The 24,202-nt window shown below is 41.9% G+C and overlaps 1 protein-coding gene across 6 annotated transcripts in view; it reads right to left on the reverse strand.

Annotated features, from left to right (window-relative positions):
- Window positions 1–3,103: 3,103 nt before the first annotated feature.
- Window positions 3,104–24,202, reverse strand: part of ttc28 (tetratricopeptide repeat domain 28) — a 109,254-nt gene continuing 88,155 nt past the window's right edge. For 3 of the 6 annotated variants that reach the window (XM_015032472.1, XM_015032476.1, XM_015032477.1), the window contains 23 exons: window positions 24,004–24,164; window positions 23,188–23,676; window positions 21,671–21,863; window positions 21,495–21,575; window positions 20,052–20,304; window positions 18,006–18,115; window positions 16,807–16,936; window positions 16,437–16,664; window positions 15,169–15,328; window positions 14,114–14,254; window positions 13,217–13,361; window positions 12,914–13,093; window positions 12,025–12,569; window positions 11,574–11,821; window positions 10,044–10,168; window positions 9,720–9,797; window positions 9,448–9,607; window positions 8,482–8,558; window positions 7,023–7,046; window positions 6,714–6,843; window positions 6,315–6,422; window positions 5,602–6,220; window positions 3,104–4,308 (listed from right to left, as the gene is read on the reverse strand). In XM_015032472.1, the coding sequence (XP_014887958.1) occupies window positions 3,219–4,308; window positions 5,602–6,220; window positions 6,315–6,422; window positions 6,714–6,843; window positions 7,023–7,046; window positions 8,482–8,558; window positions 9,448–9,607; window positions 9,720–9,797; window positions 10,044–10,168; window positions 11,574–11,821; window positions 12,025–12,569; window positions 12,914–13,093; window positions 13,217–13,361; window positions 14,114–14,254; window positions 15,169–15,328; window positions 16,437–16,664; window positions 16,807–16,936; window positions 18,006–18,115; window positions 20,052–20,304; window positions 21,495–21,575; window positions 21,671–21,863; window positions 23,188–23,676; window positions 24,004–24,164 (5,475 nt within the window). In that variant the 3' untranslated portion in view covers window positions 3,104–3,218. The remainder of the gene's footprint in view (window positions 4,309–5,601; window positions 6,221–6,314; window positions 6,423–6,713; window positions 6,844–7,022; window positions 7,047–8,481; window positions 8,559–9,447; window positions 9,608–9,719; window positions 9,798–10,043; window positions 10,169–11,573; window positions 11,822–12,024; window positions 12,570–12,913; window positions 13,094–13,216; window positions 13,362–14,113; window positions 14,255–15,168; window positions 15,329–16,436; window positions 16,665–16,806; window positions 16,937–18,005; window positions 18,116–20,051; window positions 20,305–21,494; window positions 21,576–21,670; window positions 21,864–23,187; window positions 23,677–24,003; window positions 24,165–24,202) is intronic. The other 3 variants (XM_015032473.1, XM_015032474.1, XM_015032475.1) reach the window with 3 other exon arrangements.

Here is a 24,202-nt window from a genome sequence, read left to right on the forward strand (position 1 = left end):
TATGTACTTGTTACACATAAATTTTATTTCAAATATGTAAAATAGAAATGTGAAGCTAATGTCAATGCTCAAAGGTCTGAGATTTCACTGCTCAATAAGGCAGTATCTTCCTAATGTCTAAAATATAGGCAATAGCTATGACTAATCACTACCATATTTCTCCAGAAGAGATGAACTGATGACACAAAACTCCCTTCTCACCCTCCGCGGGTGGTCTCTCTCATCCTCTGAGCTCGGGTCCTCTACCAGAGGTCTGGGAGCTTGAGGGTTCTGTGCAGCTATATATATATATATATATATGCGCATAGTGTACAGGAACATCTGTGCCGAATATTTACTGGAAGCCCCGAGGTCAAAGTGGGGGACACCCCCAAAGGTGGTGGAGAATGACCGAGCTAAGACCCTGTGGTACTTCCAGATCCAGACAGACAAGATGGTAATGGCGAACCAACCGGACATTGTGGTGGTGGATAAAGAACAGAGGAAAGCCGCTGTGGTGGATGTAGCAATACCAAGTGACCACAACATCAGGAAAAAGGAGCACGAGAAACTGGAGAAATACCAGGGCCTCAGAGAGGAACTGGAGAAGGCCTGGAAGGTGAAGACCACAGTGGTGCCTGTGGTCATCGGGGCCCTCGGGGCAGTCACCCCAAACTGGAGCAGTGGCTCAAACAGATCCCAGGAACAACATCAGACATCTCAGTCCAGAAATGTGCAGTTCTGGACTGCTTGAGAACCCTCAAGCTCCCAGGGCTCTGGTAGAGGACCCGAGCTCAGAGGATGAAAAAGACCACCCGCGGAGGGTGAGAAGGGAATTTTTTTTTTATTTTTTATATACACACACACACACACACACACACACACACACACACACACACACACACACACACACACGGTGTGGACTTTAGAACTGCATTCTGCAGAGGTAAAATGCTCACTTTGACACAAAGAATTTTATTTTTATCTGCTTTGAAGAGCTTGTCTAATCATTAATTACTAAACAGCTTGCCATACAACAGCTCTATTAAGTCTATTCACCCCTTTAGTACTAAAGGTGATTGGAAGAAACTGCTATCCCTCACATTGAGTTAGGTATTCAGTATTTTTGAATAAAATTCAACATATCGTCATTTCCTGCTAGACGGTTGTGTTGACTGGGGACTTTAGGAAACTAAAATTTGACCAACAGTGCAGATGAGGTGACAACCCAAATCATCACCAACAGCGGAAACGTCACACTGAAGTCTTCTGTGACTCTTCTCTTCTTCCAGACTTCGATTTCTACAAGGAAGAAAATTATGACACCGTTTTCGGAATGGATCTCTCTGACCACTGCTGAAAAAGTTGAACATTAATACAAATTTATTAAAACCCGACGACAAGAATTTGACATATGCAAATGAAAATTAACTTCCATAAAAATATCAGGTTTTTTTTCTTCTTTGTGTTGTAATTGTCTTTATAAAATGTGTAGCATCGAGTGGAAAACAGCTAAATAAAAGGATAACCATAGCAAATAAAAATAATTATTACATATTAACTTAGGATCATACTCGGGTAAACTTACACAAATAGCGAGCGTTTTAAACATAAAAAAAAAAAAAAAGTCGGGACATTTCAGTGTACGTCAAAACACGTGCTCTGCAGTCAGACATGAAAACACTCAAACACTTTTCTGTGTGAGAAGGCACAGTCAGTCACCACATCCACACCGCTCACCATGCTTTGCAATGGCAGTCGTCTCGCTTGAACGTTTTCACATTTTGTCACTTTACAACCACAGACTTCAATGGATTTTTGTAGGATTTTAAAAGATAGACCAAACCAAAGTAAAGGTGGAGTGAATTAATGCAGGATTGAATAATAATAATAATAATAAAAAACCCACCAATACCCCATTTCAAGTTTGGCACAGTCACATAGAAAGCCTGTTAAAAAGGACAGCAGCCACAAGTAACAATAATAAAACAATGTAGCAGCTAATAATGCAATAACAGATAACAATGTAAAATGAAGTAAAGTTTTTGCAACTTTAAGTAAAAACAATAATGTCAACAGTGTGATTAATTGTCAATAATTTAAGAAAATTTTTAGTGAATTTTGTAATATCTTGCCAATATTGCAATGTTGATACATTTTTAGCATAGCATTCAAAAATAACTTGAAGCTGTAGTAACTAACAGTAATAATGTAGTAACTAACAGTAATAATGTAGTAACTAACAGTAATAATGTAGTAAGTAACACGTACACAGGACTGTATTTCTTATTGGATTGTTAGATTTTAGGAAGACAACAGTGGTCACATATCTCAAATGTGTTTTATAATTATATTTTATTGCTTATATGCTATTATACTATATCTGCATGAAGTTAGTGTGGTGACCGTGGCGACGGTGACTTTATGTTGTCCAGTGTCTTAACCAGCCCCTGTATAGGTCCATCATCTACAGATGATGGATGAATATGTTTACAGCACGGTGGTGACTGCATCATGGTATGGGGGTTTCTTTTTCTGCAGCGTGGTCAGAGAAATGAGTCAATGTTGATGGGAAAAAGGATAAAAATCCTGACTTAAAACATGTTAGAGGCTGAAAAACCTTGAGACTAGAAGAGGTTTACCCCCCAGCGGGACAACAACTCAAAAAATACAACTGAAGCTGCAGTCAAATGGTTAAGATCAAAGCCTATTAATATGTTAGAATGTCCTAGTCGAAGTCCAGACCCAAATTAAAATTAAGAATGTTAAAATCCCAGTTAGATAGTTTAGATGTGCAAAAACATTTTTTTCTTAAAAGTACCACCAAAAGACTACAGAGCTGACTCAGGGGGCTGAAATGTGAAATTTGTGAAATTTATTGGGGAAAAGTTTTGAAAATTATAAATTTTCTTCCGTCTAACAATTATGCATTACTTTGTCTTTTACACAAAATGCAAATAAAATGCAGTTTGTGGTCCTAACATGACAAAATGTGAAAATATTCACAAAAGTCTTAATTTGCAAGGCACTGTACATCCTACATACACACACCCACCCACACACGTAAAATCAAAGAGACCAGTGTGAAATGGTCCATTTTAGGTCCCACCTTCAGCAGGGACTAGTAGTAAAACTGTACTTTATTGAAAAAAAAGGACAGTTTCTGTCAGTCTACGTAGAAAGTGAACCCTCAGATGAGTCTGCTGCCTGAGAATTCATTGGGGTAAATATCCAAACCTTTAACATTTAGAAGATGGAAAAAACTGTCCAGGTGAAAGAAACTTGTATCCGTTCCCAGAGGGAAGTTTGATGCCTCCTTTGTGGTTTGTTGGAAGACCAGCAGATGGAGCAAGTGGAGGTTTGGGCTCCAGCTTGCGGTGCCCGTTGGGTCTGTCGTGGTCTTCATGTCTGTCCGCGTGTTTCCTGCCAGACCCGTGTCTGGGCGAGAGGTTCAGCAAACCCAAAACGTCTTTCTGAACCGTACTCATTTTTTTGCCGCCGCCTCGGAGCGATGCCAAACGGCCGGGCGCCTCCTGTTTCTGGCCGACGCCGGCCCAGAAGGTCTTCAGGTTGTGCATCGCCTGGACCTTGTTGTCCTGCTTTGACTGGCTGAGCTCCGAAGGGTCCGTCGGGCTGGACGCCACCGAGACGGAGCCTCTGGAGGAGTAGGAGAGGGCTGGAGACGAGGCGCTGTCGGCAGGAGAGCGAGACGGCGATACGTGGCAGCTATAAGGCGAGCCGGAGTATTTGGGTTTGTGTTGGGCCGGCTCGTCTGAGATGATGGGGGACTTCCTCTCCTTAGCGGGGAGAGATGAAGAAGGAGAAGAAGAGGCAGACGTGTTGATTTTCTGCAGCGATGACGAGCGGGACGGCGGTTTGGGAGGAGTTGGGGGAGGCCTCGAATCAGAGGCATGGGGTGAAAGGTGCTTATGGACGGTAAAAGGGGACGAGCCGGCCTTCAGACTAGCCCTGCTGGGAGGTCTGCTGAACGCACTGGTCTCGGACGCCTGGAACTCACGCGCCCCTCTGGCGGGTTTAAAGGTCGGGGTCGTGGGGGTAGACAGAGACGGTTGCCTGGTATGAGTGTCTTCTCGGCCCCCGGCTCCTCTCAGAGATGTCACTCTGATGTTTGCTTTCTGCAGCGTCTCCACAGCTTGCATGTGGCTGTGGGTCTCCTCCAGGATCTTCTGGGCCAATTCGTGGGGATCCAGTTGTCCGGCAGGGCCCATCCTCTCTTCTTGGGATTTGACGGTGCTGTCCGTTTCGGTGCTCGACTGGTCCGACTCGGAGCTGCTAACCTTCCCTTTAACTGTCCGTGTGGGTAATGAGCTACAGGAGAGAAAGGAAACTGTCTTTAGCATATTTGGACACCCAACCAGCCTGGAACTGTGAAAATATAATTTCCTGCAATTAAGTCATAAACTAAACAGGATCAACCACGTTTTCATGGTTCAGTTGCACTTACTGTACCCATTTTAAAGCTCATCTTAAAACCCATCTATTTTATTTGGCTTACAACTCCAGTGGGATCCAGTTTTAAATTGTATATTTGTTTGTTTTTAAACTAAGAGTTTTTTTGTTTTTGTTTTTTTTTCATTGTTATTTTGTGTTTTAATGTACAGCACTTTGTATCAGCTGTGGTTGTTTAAAAGTGCGTTATAAATAAAGTTGGTATGGTATGGTATCCCAATAATCTGAAGTACACCAGAAAACTAAAGTTTACACAGGGAAACTGACTGTATTTTTGGGGAAAGTCTCCATGTGTAGATGACACTGCATCACCATTTACACAAGATCACCAAGAAACCTTGAATCTGCTGTAGTTGTCATGCTGAGGCACTACATGGTGATTTGATTTCTGTCTTTGAGATGCATTAGCTTTGACCCTTAACCTCGACCTCATCTTGCACTTTCAAAATATGAGACTCCAATCCCTGTTACAGTTTCAACTGTAATATTTTTGTTACAGTTGAAACTCTAACAAAAATGTTACAGTTTCACTCAAAACTGACTTTGTGAAAATGAATACTAAGGCTATGTTTACATAAGACCACTGTCTGATAACTGCAGGTATTTTCAGATGATGGTCAGAGAAAATTTTAAGATTTGACAAGACCACCAAGTTGTTATGCCAACCCACTAGATGGCGCTGTTATTTTAGCAAGTGGCCAAATTGCACATGCTCTTTTAAGTCTTAGAGTGCACTTTGCACTGACAGTAACCCGTCTTCGATAAACCAAGTGCTCGGGTGTATTGTGTGTATTCTGTGAGCTGTGCATACGTGAGTTTTCATAGTCGAGCGTACCACTTGCATTCATCTCTTATGACAAATTACTTCATTTCCCACAATCCAAATAAATACTAGCAAGTGTGACAAGCTACTTGGTCACCAAGTCCAGTTTCTTCTCCACCAGGGCAGCTCCTCATGCTAAATCGAAACTCAAAGAACAAGGACCAAAATTCCTCCACAGTGACATAGAAGACTCATTGGCATTCACTGCAAACACTTGAAGGAAGTTGTTGATACAAAGGTTGGAACGACTAGGTTTTAAAGTCAGGGGTAAGTTTGTAAAATAAATAACCCTAAATTAGCGTTTTTGACTGAATTAATCCTAAACTTACATTTTTTGGGTGACCTTGGAGCTTGGATGGTCCGGCAGTGCCAGTGGTGGAGCTTTGAGTGGGGACGTCGGCGTGCTGATGCTCCCCTTGGAAGAAACTATCAGAGTCTGGCCCACCGCAGACCCTCTGCTGGAACCACCTCTGCCCTGCCGGTGTCCCGCAGGGAGCGGCAGCGTGTCGCACTCCCTCCCCGCCCGCCCCAGCGGCTCGCTGCTTATAATGGAGAAGCCCTCGTACTCCTCGTCCTCTCCTCCTGCCGACGCTCCTCCGTGATTGGCCAGCCGGCCTCTTGCCAGGCGTTGCGAGGAGTAGTACAGACCCGTTCCTCCACCCTGCTTCTCTGGCTCCTGTTGATGCGAGCGATGACTGATGATGTCACTTCCCGCCGGCTCGGGCCGAGACAGGAAGCTGAGGGAGGAGGCGAGGGAGCTGAGGCTGTAGACGGAGATGGCGTCGCAGGAGAGGTTGTCGGAGCAACCGGGAGGTAAGAAGGGCTGGGGAGGGTAACAGCTGAGAGAGAGGGGCAAAGACTGAGGCTGGGAGGCCGACTGGGAGGACGACAGAGACTCTAAAGACGACGAACTGTCCATGCTGAGTCGCTTGGGAAGCTCTGTGGAGTCTTAATAAGAAAAGGAAGACAATTAATAGAGAAGTGTAATGTGAAAAAGTTAAAAATAATTTGATTTAGAAACAAAAACAATTATTATTCTCACCAAACAGGGCAAGAAGGGCCTGAAGGGCGAAATGCATGTTACGTCTGCTGGCCTGTTTTCCCGTCTTCAACACGACTTCCTCCTGACCGACCTCGCACAGATCAAAACCTGCAAACACGAGACGCTTCTCGATATCAGAGTCAGCTAATAAGCTTAGCAGAAATTCATAAATTAAACTTTTTGCTTGTTTTTACAAACAGCAGTGGCAAGGCGAGGCCCTACAGATTTACTTTCTCTGGTAGCATATTACAAGTTTCGCCATGGCTTTATTAGAAATCGCTTTGGGTTTATTTAAAATTTTATGGGTATGGAGATGGAAAGGAAAGGGAGAAAGTTGGGGAAAAGGTTTAAAAGGAAATAAGGAGATGTGAGTAAAGGAGAGAAAGAATGCCAGCTCACCCAGAGCAGCCAGGAACTCATGGCAGCCAGGCAGCCTCCAGAGCTGAACGCTGATCGACACCTGGATGGGAGCCAGGGGGAAGTCTTGGTCTTTGTCGACGGACTGCAGCTGCACCAGGACCTGATGAAGCTTCAGACAGGAAGTGAGATGTAACAGAAAGCATGGACTGATTGATTGTTTGGGTTTTTTTCCCCACCACATTCCCTGAATGCCTTTCCTACCTCTGACATATTTATATTTGGAAGCATACATAGAGTCAATAGGATAAAATAAAACATCTCACTCTAAATCACACCAAGTACACTTACCGTCACCACCATGCTTTTCACGGCCTTTGAGACGCAAGTGTAAGAGAAGAGGATACAGAACTTCAGCGTTTTATGTTCCACACTCTGTCACGTATGTATTCATTTATGGTATCAATGAATGATAACTAGGATGCGGTTTGGTAGGAATGTCAGGATGACGTACAAGCAAAGAGTGATGCCTGACAGTGTCCTCCCTTAACTGTATGACCGATGTGTTTGACAGCTGGTAAAAATGTGGAAATATGAGATGAACATGTCCGGATAGAAAAGGCTCACTGGGATGTCAGGATCAGGGCTGAGAGGTAATAATTTCACATGGCAACCGCTTAGCTTAGATATCCAATCAACTAATGGGAATGTTGAACTCGTTCCTGTCTGTGTGCTGTGGCTTCAGCTCAGACATGATGTGTTCTTGCAAATATGGTTAGAAGTTTTCAAGAAGAAGAATAGATACCTAATTATGCAATAACTGGTTTGTTTTATGACATTATGGCCAGTGTTCATGGACATATGTCTGCATGTCCATGAACACTGGCTGTCTGGTCCATGAAGACGCTAGTCATACAATTTTTAGCTACCAGCAACAAGATTTGAAAATTTTAAATAACATTAAAGATGAAACAAAAAAAAAGAGAATAGAAATCAAATTCCAAGTGGATGTGACAATGGCGCCGCAAGAAAATATTCATGGGGTAAAAATGTTGGGGTGGCACAGCTAAAATACACATATTTTTTATTATTTATTTTAGCTTGAAGAAGAAGACGACTGTATGCGTTTATTTGAAGTTAACATGATTTTCTATGTGGTCAGTGGCAAGATCAGCATTTTTCAGGGAGGACTACGCCCCCCCTGAACCCCCCCTGTCAGGAGCGCTGCTGAGTAGTGAATTTAAATTTAAAATCCATTTTGAATTGGAGTCAATGGAACATGGAAATGCTGAAGGGACACCCGGCCAATGAAATTCTACAACATGCATCAACATAGTCAAAGTTATGCAAATATTCAACATGTTAAAACAACAGCAAAAATATATGCAGAGATGGAGAATTTTTTTGCACTTAGCATTGGGTTTCAGACAGAGTCATACAGAAAGAAGTGTTCTGAAGTAATTATGATTTTTTTTTGTTGAATTTGATGAGTACATATTTTTTTTTTTTATTTGTTTGGAATCTAAACTGAAATACAGATTTGATATATTGCTCAATTGTGTTTCAAATCCACAAATTCTCTTAATAATCAATACCAAGAGCCTTTTAAAACCGCCAGGACAGGGAAATGTAGTAGAACAGATTTCCTTTCAGAACTTTCATCAACACAATGTTGTTGGATTTTCCAGCTTGGAAAACAGATTTTTATTTTTTATTTTATTTATTTTATTTTATTTTAAAAACTATTAAAAATCAGTTTATGCATTTTTCCTTCAGACGCCACGTGAAGACGTGTGAGCTGCTGCTGTACCTTGTGAATGAGCTGCTCTCCTGCTTCAGATGTTGTGACCAGCTTACACAGAGCCTGCAGAGCCGCAGGAGTCAGACCTGCAGGGGAACATATGAGCTTTAGTAGAGCTTCAACAGGAACACTGTAGATTTAATACCGACTTAAAATCTACATCGTTTCTGGAACCTTTTTGCTTTTTGATCTGAACATAAACAGTCCACAACCAGTTATTTTTAAAACATCAAATACATCAAACATAAATCTTTCCAAGGTTTTAGGCCAGGAGTGTCAAATGACTGCAATTCAAAAATGGCACAGATCTGTCTCACCTAATCCATAGTCAGTTGACGCAGATGGAGATTTTTTTTATTCTTAATGAGGGTAAAAATATTCCTGATAAATTAGAAACAATCAAGCATTTCACTTCCTTTTTTTTCACAGTAAATAAAACCCCAAGTATACAGGGACTTTTACTGAGAAGCCAGTTCTGCTGCTCTCAGATCTGCTTTTAATGAATGAATAAATTCACACAACAAGCTTTTATAAAAACATTGACACAAGTCCTGGTCTGATTGCTGAAAACAGACTAAATGCTTTGTTTTGGTATATTTTTCAAGTGATGCCTTTCTTTTATTAATGCAAACATGCAAAACCCTTTTTAAGTTTCTCATATACAACAATTTACACAGAACTTTATTTATTTAATTAAAATATTTCATACTCAGCTAATGGGGGTTAAGTAGGTATTCCCCAAATAAACAAAATCTTACCAAATAATTTTGGTCTAGTTTCTAGAGCAAATTTCTCACTACACTTGAAATAAGATAAACTAACTTAAAAGTAACTTTTTAGCAAAAGATAGAGGCTTATTCTAATTCAATAATTCCTCAATATTCATGAAAAAGTTCAAATTCCACTGGAAGATGAATTAATTATAACATTAAAAATCTCTTGGTACAAGTGGAATATTGCCAACAGCTGTGTTACCGAGCAGAGCCTGCAGCGTGTTGCTGCACTGCTGCAGACGGTCTCCAGGGTCAGAGGTCGGGAAGAACACGGCCGCAGGGAGTCCGCCACCACAGCCAGAGACCTCCAGCCGAAAGCCCACAGCAGACAGGAGGGCCTGCCAGCCAGGAACGCCGCCGACCTTAACGGGGGGAGAGGGAGACATGAGGGGAGGAGCGGCAGAGCGGGAGCACAGCCTCTCACACACACACACACACACACTCTCACACACACACACACACACACACACACACCTTGTTCTCCACGCTCTGCTGCGACGTGTACATGGGGTTGCAGTGACCGCTCTGAATGCGCTGCAGCGACTTTTCTACCTGAGAAGAGAAATAACAAAACAACAATGTCTGCCTTAAGATCGGCTAAATTAGACCTGTGTAGAGCTGCAAAATGTTTTAAAAAACAAGCAAAAAAGTTTAAAATGCTGTCATTCTTTTTAAGAAATTCATTAAATTGATACTGACATTATACATATATTTCTCTACTGCTTTGACAAGAAAACAACAAAAACAAAACCAGAAAGATAAAAATATACATCAGTTCTTTATATCATGGCAGCTCACCAGGTGCAGCAGCACCCTGAGGGCGTCCCGGGCTTTCTCTGGGTACTGCAGGATCTCTGCCAGGGCCTGACCCACCAGCGACATGGGGCTGTTCAGCTTCAAATCGCTGCCTATCAGCAGGTAACCTGGAGGAAGACGCACAGCAGGGCGGCACAGATAAATCACTAAGAGTTAGTTTGGAACAGCAGAAACAAAACGACGTCTGCCTTCAGGATCCAAGGGACACAAACGCATTTCTGACAGAAACATTACAAAACTACAATCTGCACATTAGAGAGGAACAGTCCAGGTCAGCTTCAAAAACATCTTTCAACCTCCACACACGTAGTTCATTAAACTCCTAACGCTCCATGGTAATTACTTGCTGTCTCTAAATACAAATATATATATGAATAGTTGTATTTTGGCTGTCGAACTGATACTAAATTAAATGCTGATAGTTAGACATAAGTGTGCATAATACTAACATAATTAAAGGTTCCAGTCTCAAGTGTGTATAGCATTTTGTGATGATGTCAATGTTAATCAGGGCTTTGAAAGTGAACTACAACATGAACAACATTAAAGTTTGTAATTGAGTTAACTGAGTTGGTCTGTAATTAATTAATTAATAAAAACTATACATCGACAAAATAAGCAACATTTTCAATTATAAAATTATTAAATAACTACATATATGAGCTCAACTACATAAACATGTATTGTTTTCACAATGTAATGTAGACTAAATATTTAGCTCCAAATTGAATATTTAGTTAGCAAACTAAATGTCTCATTGGAAGCTAAATAGTTAGTTTGAAGATAAATATTTAGTCTTAATAACATTAAAAACAATAAATATTTTTGTTGCAAGCTAAAGATTTTACTTGGTGGTTCAAATTAAATATGTAGCAAGTTAAGTATTTCATTTGAAACTGACTATTTAGTCTTTTGTCAAAATAACATTAAAAATAATAAATATCTCAAATATATATTTAGAGAGCAAAATATTTATTTTGAAGCTAAATATTTAGCTCTAGAATAAATATTTAGCACAGTATAAATAATATTTATACACAATAAATATTATCAGTATTTAGCTAACTATGTAACTTGTGTGCAGTCATACAAAAGCTGAGTCTTGAGAACCATTCAGTCACTGTTGCTGTAGATACAAACTAAAAATTTAGTTTAAAGTTAAATATTAAGCTGATATTGAGTGTGAAACTGTAACATGCATAACTGAACAAATAACATGGTGAAAATATGACTTTGAAACATGAACTCCCATTTTTTTCCCTCTTATGACTAAATAACTCAAGTTACTGATGCTCAATTTTGACTGTAACTTTAAAAAATGGCGCCCTTTATGTAACTGTGTCTCCAGGAGGACCTCAGTTCACCCTCACAAACTGAACAAATTTACATTTGCACGGCTAATACAAAGCTAGCTTGGAAGAAAACTGCTGTCCGCACACAGAACAGAGGCTGACTTGAGATAGCTTTAATATTCCATCAGGAATCTGTGGATGTTTTATTCTTTTAGCTCACCAGCCCAGTTGGAAGGGTGTGAGAAGTGCTTGCTGCTCTGCAGGTTCCTCATGGCCTCCGTCAGAGCCACGCTGGCTTTGCTGCCGTTTAGCAGCGCCGTGTAGAACGTGTGCATGAAGAGCTTGGAAGCAGCGACCTGCACCGGCCACAGAGACACGCACACACACTGAACGCCCGCAGCCAAGAAAGCCCGGGTCAGACCCACCACTCCGTCGGCCGTCACTCTGCAGCTAGACTCCGGGTATGACCTGAAACAACAAACGAGTCAGACGTCATCTGCATCTGCAGGGGTGGGTAGTTTGACCCAAAAATCAAGTAAGAGTAAAAATGCTTCATAATAAAATTACTTAACTAGAACATAAACATACTCCTAAAAGTAATTTTTTTCCAAAAAGTTACTCAAGTAAATGTAATTGAGAAAATGTAACTAGTTACTATCAAACATAAATACCTCAGAACCACCAGCTTGACCGAGAGGCACAGGTCCAGGATGTCGGCGGCAGTGAGGAGGAAGTCGTGGAGCGGCGCGCCGTCGCACACGCTCTCCACGTCCTCGCTTCTTTCTTCCGCTCCTCGGAGTCTCTCTGGGCTGCTGTGACTCCTGGGAAACAAACGGTCGACCTTCCCGTCATGGTCCGCGCCGTCCGCTAACGCCGCCGTCCCGCTCAGAGCGTTCTCCTGCGGCCCGTCCCCGGCACTGCGCTCGTGGTTGGGGGACAGCACGATGGCGGCGAGCTTCCAGGACGTGTGGGTCGCAAAGTGAACGCACTCGGCCTGACTCAGCGCCGCTAAGACGCGCTCCTTGGTGGCGTTTGCCCCGGTAAGGGGGTGACACCCCAGCTGCTCACCCAAAGACAGAGCCTCGTCCTGGGCCGAGGGTAAGGGCCCCCACAGCCAGCGGTCCATGACGCTGGGAGGCAGCTGAGGGGCCCCAACCACGGCAGCCACCGAGCCTCCGTCCGGACACAGCAGGGGACCGCTGGGGCGAGGGTGAGGCTGTAGGGAGAACACACAAGCAATTACGCTTACAGATTTTTATTTTATTTTATATTTTACAAAAGATGACGTCATTAGATGAATTGCCTAAAAAACAAAAGGGAACGATAAAGATTCCAAAAATGTGTACAAAAGTTTTAATGTGGCCGATAAAAGAATGCGGTTCGGCTGCAGATCAAGTCATTATTCACCATTTTAAAACCTTCCTGTGTGTTTTCGGAGTGCTGGTTATTCCCATTTCTTGTAGTTCTTCAAAACTGACCACCCATTTTCCCCATTTTTCAGTTTTTTCTTTTACATTGGAGTTGTGCACTCTACTGCCCTCCTCAGGATGAAGGGCCTACCTTGCTTGTAGCCTGCAGGCTGGCCAGGGACGGTACAGAAATGATGTTAAACCTTTCATACAGGTACTCATTGGAGGAGCTGCCTTTCAGCAAGGCAAAGGGGATCAGGTACAGTTCTCCCTCCAGAACTACCACAAGCTGCCTGTTCCTGCCAACAGATCCACTGCTGTGCATCAGACCCTGCAGCAGAAACATTAAAGATATAAAAAAATAAAAAACAAAACATGAAAGCTCAACATTCAAATGAAAGAATGACAGAAAAGGAGCCGTGTCACAAACACACACACGCGCGCACACACACACCCCTTCCATGGGAGCGATGAGTAAGTCGTAGAGGGCTCGTAGAGGAGGTTTGCCAACATTAGACGGTCGGCAAACAGGAGATAAGCCGTCCTTCACTGGAGACACGGTGGCGCTGTAAAGGCTCGTCATGCTCCGACAGCTCCTGCTGGGGGACATTTACATAAAACACGGAATATATGGACTTAACAGGATTACAAATACGCTTTCATTGAGAGTTAGTGTTCAGACTGATGGGTCTATGAAGGTTTGCTCAGGAATTACACCCAGCAGCTTCCTGTACTGGAGTATATACTTCATTTTCCTTATAAGGAAAATAACAAGGGATAAATCGGCCCAGATTTCCTTCACTTTGGGTGATGAAACAGACCTTATCCACAACAGTCACCCTACTGTTGCCAACTTAGCAACTTTGTCGCTATATTTAGCAACTTTTAAGACAAAACAAAAAATCTGTATTGACCAAACTTGCAATCAGCAGGTCAGGTTTTTGAAGGATCGGCCAGAAAACTGAAATCAGTGAACTTCTAAAGATAACATACTGAAAGGTTTCCAAGCATGGTGTACTCAACAACAACAAAAAGTACAAGTTATTACCCAGGACCAGTTTGGATATAAAAATAAATAAATAAATAAAAAGATTTCTCTTAAAGAAGATTTTTTGTTGTTGTTACAAATAATTCAAATTGTGCTACAAATTTTAGTGTTTAATATTGAAAGGTTTTTATTGCAAATACACAATGAGAAAAAATAAAGTAGTAGTGTTACAAATTTTAATACCAGAAAAAAAGAATCTGACTGAAACACCAGAGGATTTTATATACACAAAACACCTAAATGTATTTTTGCTGTAGTCACTGCATGCGAGTGAAAGAGCGTTATTGAAAGCTGCAGTGGAACCTGTTGAAGCGGTTATTTCTGGACACCATGCGGAGGTAGCCGGTTGGATCGGCGGCCGAGGCCAGATTGTTGTTTAGCTCCTCAAACTGTTGCTCCAGCAGATCTCCAGCTTCACTCTCCGTCTCACTGCCGGAGCACACTCTGAAAACACAGATTCATGTTCAGTGGTACGCAGTCGGGTTGACTACTGCCTTTTTGGAAGCTCTTTTCTTTCTCATCACATCTGAAGTGAATTTTGAAATCTCTGAGCTGCAGATGCAACAGAAATCTCACTTGTGCTCAATTTGGCAAAAGTACAGCAATACTTGCCAACACTGTGCCCGACACTAGGGGGCGCCCACTCCCCACTGGATAAACATAATTAATTGATACACAGCTTAGTTGGGAAGTAACTAGTTATATTTACTCAGTTACATTTACTTGAGGAACTTATTGGAAAAAAAATACTTTTAGGAGTACTTATTGTACTTCCTTTACTTCAGTAACTTTATTATGAAGTATCTCTGATCTTACTTGAGTAAAATTTCTGAATTTTCTGCCCACATGTTTTAACCAAAACTCACCAGACTTAGACACACACCTGCAGTTTTTGTTAAAGTTTCATAAGTTTGTTTTTTTTTTATCAAAAGAAACTGATTAGGAATTTTTTTTTTCTTTTCTTTTGTTGCTTATATGAATTATTGTAATTTTGGTCCTTAAAATACAAAACTTTCCACTTAACTTTACATTTTTGTCCGTCTGATGATCTCATTTTTAAATATTAAATGATTGATAATTTGATCAGTTGCTTAGAACTTGAGAAAAGTTTTTACAAAATACTTTTTTTACTCTTTCTTGAGTCATTTCTTGAATGAATACTTTTTACTTTTACTTGAGTAAAAATATGTTGAAGTAGTTCTACTTTTGAGTACAGTCTTACTCTCCCTCCTCCCTCACCCCTGAGGTCATGCCGCCCTGGGCAGGAAGTCAAATCATCTGAATCCATTTTCACAGGAACCTCTTTCTGGAGCTAAAGTTCTGATTTCTGATTGATCTGTCTCTGCGTCAGCCTCTACCTGCTGTGATGGCTGTCCACTCCCAGAGCCTCTCTGGCGTTGCAGATGTACTGATCCAGAGACACGGGGCCTCCACCGTGCGGGCTCCCGCCGCCGTCCTGGAACTCAGAGGCCTCGGGCCCCGCCTCTCCCAGGTACGCCTCGTTGAACTTCACGATGCCTATCGCAGGGTTCAGGAAGGACACGCGACAAGTTGAGCAGTTTGTTTACCTGACATGAGCGACGTGAAACAGAGCTAAGGAGTTCGGCATGATAAGGGGCCCCCGACCTTTATCATGCTGTGGCCCCCATACGGCTTCAGCTTCTGTCTGGGGAAACACTTAGCAAACCCACAGACGAAGCTACACAATGTGACAAGAAACATTACATTTTTCCCTCACTTTTCAATGATCACTAGATTATTACATGTGGTGGAGCAGGTGATCAGGTAACATGTTATGATTTTATTAATTTAATCTTAAACATATTACCAGATAAAACATTTCCACCACAATCCTACGGAGCTAAATTAAGTTTGTTCAGAAGAAAAAAAAAGTTTGAAACTGAAAAAAAGTTTTCCTTTCAAATCTTTTCTTCAGTTTCAATATGTTTTCTTTAGAACAAACTTTTTGTTTGTCCAAAACAAAAAGTATGTCATATTTTTATATTAATCCCACCAAATTGTATTTAATTTCTCCACAGCAGCGCTGCTGGACGCTTCCTTTGGTCTTATTCTTATCATAAACTTTTCTATTTCTAAGTTGACGAGCAAAACAACTTCATAAATTTGACCGGCAGCCAATCAGAAAGTCGGGCGTGGCAAACAACGTTTTATTGAATTTCCCTTCTGTGGAAAAAGGCTCTTTGTTTTGTTTCTATCTTCCATCTCCATCTTCAATTAGTTATTTTAACTTATATTTTATTGTAATGACTGAAAAAGTAGATATATATTTGTATAAAAATGTCTATGATTTTATAATCATAAACAAACATCAACAAAAGATCCATCCATCCATCCATCCATCCATTCATTCATTTTCTTTACATCCTTGTCCCTCAGTGGGGTCGGGAGGGTTGCTGGTGCCATTAAAATCCTGATGTTTTCTTTCTTCGGTGGAAAATACGATCAAATACCACATCACGAATCTGAATAAAGTTATTGTTTTAACAACTTCGTATCGGCATAATCTTACAAGAAGAGATAGATTTGCAACATGTCATTGATCCAGCGTTTCGATGGACTCAGGATAATGTGGTAGTGCCGGTTCTGTGTGGACTCAGCTGCGTACCTGTGCCTGGAGATATGAGCCAGCTGTAGAGAAAGCCTCCAGCCAGCGAATAGTAGAGGATCAGCGCCTTCTGGCCGTTGACCGTCTCCAGGATGTGCTCCACCGTGACCGGGATGTAAGGGTCGGCGCCGGCCGCATGCCTGCTTCCTCTCTGGCGTTCCACCAGCAGATCGGCGAACGCTCGAGTGCGCCCCCGCTCGGCTATGGCCAGAGCCTCGTCATGCCGCCCTGGAAAAACGGACCAACGTATGAAGGTGGATCAAACAAGCTTTGGTGCAAAGTTATATTTCATGTTTGAAAATAATAATAATAATAATAATAATAATAATAATAATAATAAAAAAAACCAGAGAGGGGTAAAACATTTCACCTAGGCTGACGAGGACTCTCTGGAGAGCCTGGTACGAGCTGGTTTGCAGATCAAACAAGGACAGCTTGTAATCCAGGTTGTGTTGCGTCTCATGGCGGATTGTCTCGAACAACGCAGAAGCTCTGTACAGCTGGAACCAAACAAAACGATCCAACAATCAGACAACGTGAACAAACCTTCCACTGAAAACTTCACATTCAGAACTTAATTCACATGCTTTCCTTTCACTTTCATTATATTGTCTTTTTTTTTGTAAAAATATTTCTAGCAGAACTTACTGATGTCAAATGGTTAAAACTTCAGTATCCCTGCAGTTACAATGCTAACCACTGGGTGGTGCCAGCACACAGCCTTCATAAGCTCAGAAATGATCAATTAATGCAGCAACTAGAAATCAGTGAGGAAAAGAAGTATCAAAATAAAAAGTGCTGAACTGTGCGGCTGATCAGTACTGGATGAGTATTTGACACTCTACTGTTACTGTTTCATCTTTCAGTTTCCCAACACATTTTTTGGTCATTAGTTACTTAAAAAACCAGCTATATTTCATAAAGTATGAGAGAAAAATGCACTTACACTGGGTTCTGTTTATGGCTGAACCTGAATCTAGGCATTACTAAAAACTGCGCTCTAGTTATAAGAAAGAAATAAAGCAGGTTTTCCTAGATAATTAGGGTAAACAATACAGATTTAATAATCTTGTTTGTGTAAAATAATATGTTGAAGTTATGCCAGTGTATTAGGGAAATTGTAAACAGAAATAAATGGAATAAATTTCAACCAAAAAATCTCTGAAAAAGAGAGAAAACTTCTGAGCTTAAAACTCAGAAATATGCTTTAAAAAAAAGTAGAAATTTTGAGATTAAGCTCCTGCAAACATTTTCTTGAAAAAGACTTGGACATTTTTGAGTTTCTCTGCAAATTCCCAAAAGTCAAAGATGTTCAACTTTTCAAACTCAGATATTTCCATGCTTTATCTAGACAATTTTTGAGATTATTCCCAAAATTTCAGAGGTTCTTCAGCAGAAATTTCCTCCTCTTTTTTTTCTCAGTGGCCCTTATTAGCCGTCGTGCGAAGTAGTGCTAATCCTTTTGGCTACTCTACACACCTTTGTCGTTTATTAATTGTGTTACGGTGGACTAAGTGACATAGCGGCATTCCTGCTTCTCATTTCTTGAAACGTAATAACTTCATAAACCTGGTGCTGTGCCTCCTCCAGGTTTCCGCTGGCCCACAGAGAAAGCCCGAGGCGATGGCGGATCTTGGCTTCGTCTTCTCTGCGGCTCAGCTGCTCAGCCAGCCGCAGACCTGGGAGGGAATCACACCACGGATATCAGATGACAGCTCATCACAACAACAACAACAAAAAACCGTGACAACTGTTGCTGCTCTGAAGCAGGCTCCACTGATTAGCCCATGATGCTCGGATGCGTCATTCACTTTCTCCCACTGTTCCTTTCCTCTTGTTTTTGATCAGCTCATTCAAATTCAGACTCGCTGTATTGTCTCTCTCTTGTCTTCGGTTTGTCCCAGACATGTTTGATGTCGGCTCCTGGGAGGGGCGCGGGCGGTCTCACCCGCTTCGGTTTAGTTCTCATTAGGGCCTCGGATTGAGCAGAATCTCATCAGATAAAGAAAACATTCCTGCCTCTGTGTGTGTTCGTCTCCTTCGAGGTTGCGTGCTCTTCTGTGTGTTTTACCCGTGGGGGTTAATTGGAGGCTCATTTCCAAACGTTTCCTCACCTCATCGCTGAGAGCAGTCCTGTGCTGCTTGTGGAGGTAATGATCAATTTACAGCCAAAGGATCTGAGAGACACACAGAGGTCAGGAATGATCAAATAACAGCTGCTTAAGTCTGGATTTGGACTGAATGAAGCTGCAGCAGTTTTAACTGTGGATGATGTTATAAGAGCACACAGATTATTACACCAGAAAACGTTTTCCAGATTACATAAATAACTCTGCAAAATCTAAAAATAGCTCAAAGTACACTCTAAAGAGTTAGCAAACGTTAGCAATTAAAATAATTTAAATTTGGAGCTGTAAGTAGTACCGTAAGCTTGCAGGGTTTGAGATTAAAACGACTAAATTGTCTAAAAGCAATAAATACAAACATAAATTTACAATTTAAGTTTCAAAAATGCAGTAAATAAAGCAAAAAGTTCTAATTTATATTAAAACTAAAGTAGTTTTGTAACTTTTTTCAGTTTCAATGTTTGTTTTTTTTAATGTGACCTATTCTGCCACATGTACCTTTTGCATGTTTTTGTAGTTTGGGTTTCTGCTGCTGCTGGAAACAGTCCAAGTGCTTAACGAAAATAATTTAAAGTATTTCAGTTTCAAAAATCTCCTGATATTGAGGTCACAGTCGGCGGGCGCCGCTCCTCACCTAGCAACTAAAGTGTAGTGACCTTGCAGGACAGCACTGAGGGTAAAAACCCAGGGGTCCAAATGACCCCATCTCTGAAACAAGTCATTCTGAAAGGTCAAAACAGGCAGGACTGAACTGGTGACGTCTCATTACTTGAGAATTTTGTGCAAATGAACATGTCTTGCACAGCATATAGACCTACCCTAAACTGTTTGAAAGAAAGTTTTAATTCTAAGCATGAATTCAAAACACTTTGCCTCCCCACCCCAAAAAACTACTAAAGAAATCTACATCTGATGTGGAGAGCGTGTAGACGTGATGCACAGGTTGACATGGTAACTATTCAGCCAAATCTCGCCTTGCTTTGAACAATCAATTTAATCTGGGCTGAAGAATAAATGCTTGGTCAAACATGAAAAAACAACTTTAATTTGTTCAGTCAGAGTAATAAGGAGAAAAATAAATAATGGAAAATAAATAATGAGGAAACTGACAAAAATAATAGCTTGACTACTTTGGTCAAACATGTAAAAAATAAACATTGAAAAGAGCACAAAGCATAGACTTAGACTGAATAGATCTGTCTTTATGTATCAGACACATTGTCGTCGATATCAGATCTAGAATGGTTTTCAATATCAGCACTGATACAGATATTAGTATCGGATCGGTGCAGCTCTAATTTTCCTGCCCTGAAAACAAACAACTAGCAAAACTTTATGAGGCAAATGTGAAATATTTAAACGATAGAAATCACATTTTTATAAATAAAGCTTGTAAACTACTGGCAAAGAAGAGAAACTCTGTTTGCGTCTGTATAACTGAAGGTGTGTGTGTTTGTGCGTGCGTGTGTGTGTGTATCTTGTGCATCACCTTCCTGCAGGTACATCACAGCCTGAGTGTAGTTCTGCAGGGCGTGGTGTGTCCTCCCCAGGCTTCCGTAGGCCATAGTTTTGGCCGTCAGGTCGTTGGTCTGCGCCGCCACGCTGAGGTGCTGCTCCTGAAACACCACGGCCCGCTCGTAGTTCCCCAGAGCCTCGTAGGTCAGGCCCAGGTTGCCGTAGGCGCGGCCCTGGCTCCTCACGCAGCCCGTCTGCTCGGCGATGCTCAGCGCCCTCTGGTGCCACTGCAGCAGGAACAGCAGGCTTAATTACATCATATCACTTTAATCAGGAATGTGTGTGTGAATGAAGCCTGCCTGCCTGCCTCTTATTTGAGTAAAATTTCTGGAAACACACTGTGAGTTAGGCCTGTCGCAACCAGCAATAAATCAACAAATGGCTGGCCTGGTAAATGAAAATAATTTAATAAGCTCAATAATTTCCATTTGCTTGATTTACTGTTTTTCTCTTTCTACCAAATTGTTTCGTGACAGAAGGCTTCAGTCTGGTGCTTTGGTCTCAACCAGCCCTTATTCTGTTCATAGAGCCTTCATCATTCATTTTATTTGTTGCTTCTGTTGTTTTGTTTTGGATATTTAAAAAGTCTTTCAGTTTCAGCGTAAAATGTTCAATAGAATGTGAAGTTTATTCATCATTGAGAATGTGTTCTTTCATTAATTTGCCATTAACATTGTATTACTTGGAAAATGGTCCAAAACAACAATATCATCATTTATTGCAATATCTTCTGGGACAATTTATAGTCCAGCAAAATTTGTTATAGTGACAGGCCTACTGTGAGGGACTTCACTGAATGACTCAATCAACCTTGTGTATGTGCTGCTAAATGTGCTAAAGGTGGAGAAACAATTGGAAAACTGTTTATCTGAAGTCATTAGTGGCTATGCTAACTAGCCTTAGCATTCACAACAGGCTATGCTAGCTGCAGTGCAGCAGAGAGCAAAGGGGGAAGAAAAAGACTGAATGAGCAATGCCAAAGGAGGGATGATTGACAGCGCTAAGACCCGCCTCCTGGCTCTGATTGGTTGTTTCGAGTTAGGCAGAGGAGATGGATATTTGTCACAGGTTATCTGCCTCATATCATTCTGTTATGGCATTTTGACAGTTTCAACAAATACATAAAAAAATCATTTTTTTAAAATTTGCACACTGCAGCTTTGAAAAAACAAGATTTGGTCTTTTTTAAACATTAAAAGATGTTTTGATTTGTTACTACTTGATTTTTACCAAACCGCTCTTACTTGAGTCGTTTCTTTTTACTTTAACTTGAGTAGAAACATGTTGATGTGGTGCAATTCTCACTTGAACACAACTTTTGGACACTTTAAACACCTCTGGATGTTTCCTCACCTGTCTCTGCTCTTTATGCTGAGCTGACTAGACAGATAGAAATAAAGAGCAGCATAGTACAAACCTGCAGAGCAGTTTCGTTGTCTGCCATCAGCTGATAAACGCCTCCCAGGGCGTCGCTCGCCTCGGCCTCCAGGGATTTATCCTGCCACATGAAACGAGGGATTATTACCGTCTCCGATATACATTTCACAAATACTATTTCCTGCCAGACTGGCAGCCTGGCAGTGTGAACCTTACCCCTGCTGAGCGAGCGATGCTGAGCTGGTGCTCCAGACAGGACAGGGCCTGCTCGTAGTTCCCTAGCTGGCTGTGCAGGGTGCCCAGCTCCCCGTAAGCCTGCGCCTTCCCCCCGCCCTCGCCGCCCAGCTCGTGGGCCACCACCAACCGCTTCTCGAAGCACACCAGCGCCTGCTGGAGACTGCCCATGGACCTGCACCCACAGGGAAAACGGAAGAAAAGAAAAGAAAAAAAATAACAGATTGTTTAGATATATTTTGGCTGTATTAAAGTGCTTTTACCCTCTTTTCATGCTTTAACAGAAGCTGAGTTTGAGCCAAATGAGGCTCTCCTTTCTCTTCACTATCGTCTCATTCACAGTCTGGAGAGCAGAAACACCAGATGGAGGAGAGAAACTCCTCGTTAAGACTTCTGTCTGTTAACACGACTTGTGTTGAATTACATGGAAACAGGCTGATGAAGGGATCCGATTGAAAGACAAAACTGATGTACAAGCAACTTTCCAGTGAGATATAGGACCTTGTTTTAAGTAATTGACTGTTGAATATAAATAAAAAGTTGTTGATCCGGGGAGACTTCTTCAATTTTAACATGAGCAAAATGTCTTGTAATAAGTGAAATAATCTGCCACTGGAACAAGTTTAGTCTTATTTTTAGCGTAATTAGATATTAGGGTTATAAACTAGAAAAAAAATACTTGGTAAGATTTTGTGTTTTTGTTCTTTGTAAACGAACTACAAAGTTTACAATTTGAAAACCTTCAAAACTACGATTTAAAGCCTGTGGTGGTTTCTTCATGAATTCATCTACTATACTCTGCATAAATACCTAAAAATCATTACTTTCAAATTGATGGTTTTCATTTTTTGTTTTTGTCTGTTTGACTTGTTCCTAGTTTTGGCCTGGAGAGTCAAATATGACTCAAAATATTTTGTTTAGTGTGTTTTTACCAATCATCTCACCAGGATTATCTGGATTAAAAAAACAACTTGTTCTTTAACAAGGAAATGTGTGCAAAAACTCGTTTTGAAAAAAACACTAGAAAATAAAAGTTGAAAGCCAATATTACAAGAATATGCACAATAAAAGTGTATTCATGTTTTGTGTGAGAAACAATTGTGTTGCCATTTTGAATGAGCTCCATTGTTTTTAGCTCCAGTTCAAATCCAGATGTTTACTTTGCCGGCAGACTCTCAGCTTACTGTAAGTCAATATCAGAATTATAAATGTAACCCAGTTCCAGGCATGTACACAATGTCACAGTCAGCCAACTTGTTGCATGGCAAACTTCCTGTCAACTCAACAGACTTCCAGTTAATAAAATAAAGGAAAATAAATGTAAAAAATAGAAATAGAACTATTAACCCCTTTCAGTTGGGTTACAAAAGAGAAAAAGGAAAACAATAATATTCAGAAGAAATAGGTCAGAAAGTAAAGTAGAGGTTCCTAAAACAGTAAGGACTCCAACAAACAAGGAACAGGTTTTGGAGGTTTTCCTTCCACCAGCTGACACCAACCTGTGTGCGTTTCCCAGGCCTCTGTAGGCCTTCTCTTGGTCCTGGACGTGGTTGAGACTCTGAGCCACCGTCAGGTACTTCTCGTAGTACTGGATGGCCTCCTCGTAGTCTCCCAGGGCGTCGTAGCAGTCGGCCAGGCTCCCGTAGGCCCTCCCTCTGTCCAGCATGCCCTCGCTGCCGCTCAGCTGCTGCAGCATGGCCAGCTGCTGCTCGAAGTATCCGATGGCTTCCTCGAACACCGCCATGTTCATCTTGGTGATGCCCATGTTCCCGTGGACCTGCGCCTCCAGTCGGGCGTCCCGGAGGCCCTGCGCCAGCCCCAGCTGGGCCTCGTAGCACTGGAAGGTCGTGGTGTAGTCGCCCAGCGCCATGTGGACTGCCGCCAGGCGGCCCAGCGCCCGGCACTCCCCCTGGGGGTCGGCCAGGTCCTTACGGAGAGTCAGCTCCCGGCTGTGGAAGGACAGGGCGGCGTCCAGCTGGCGGAGCAGCCTGTATGGGAGAGAAGGGTGAGGAGGCAGAGGAAGAGGAGTTACAAATGAAGGGAGAGGAAAGTCAAGAAAGGTTTGCTGTTCCTTCAGGATGGGAGAGAGAGCAGATAACAGTAAGGCTGAGCAGATTACAGTAAAATCTCTCTTTAACTCTGTTGACATGTTGGATTTGGAAATGTTGGCCCTTTTGGGAATCTATAAAAACATTGAGGTAAAGATTCTGATCCAGAAATGCAAATTTTGTTCTCCAAAGAAAACAAAACGTAATCCCAGCACCCGCTGTCACAGTGCAGAGGTCGAAGCACACAGCGGTGAACTTCCTCACTACCTGTGAACGGATCCCAGTGCAGCGTATGCGTCGGCTTCCATCTTCTGGTTGGCAGCTTTCTGAGCCACAGCCAGTTGCTGCTGGTAGAACTTGAGCGCTCCGGGCAGATCCCCCCGACACACAAACACGTCCCCGAGGTTCCCGAAGGCCCTGAAAACCGCCTGCTGAGCAACAGAAACACAACACCGCCGGTTAACGT

This window comes from Poecilia latipinna, unplaced genomic scaffold (genome assembly GCF_001443285.1).
Source record: "Poecilia latipinna isolate Pla-1442-1.1 unplaced genomic scaffold, P_latipinna-1.0 Scaffold242, whole genome shotgun sequence".
Classification (NCBI taxonomy): Eukaryota; Metazoa; Chordata; class Actinopteri; order Cyprinodontiformes; family Poeciliidae; genus Poecilia; species Poecilia latipinna.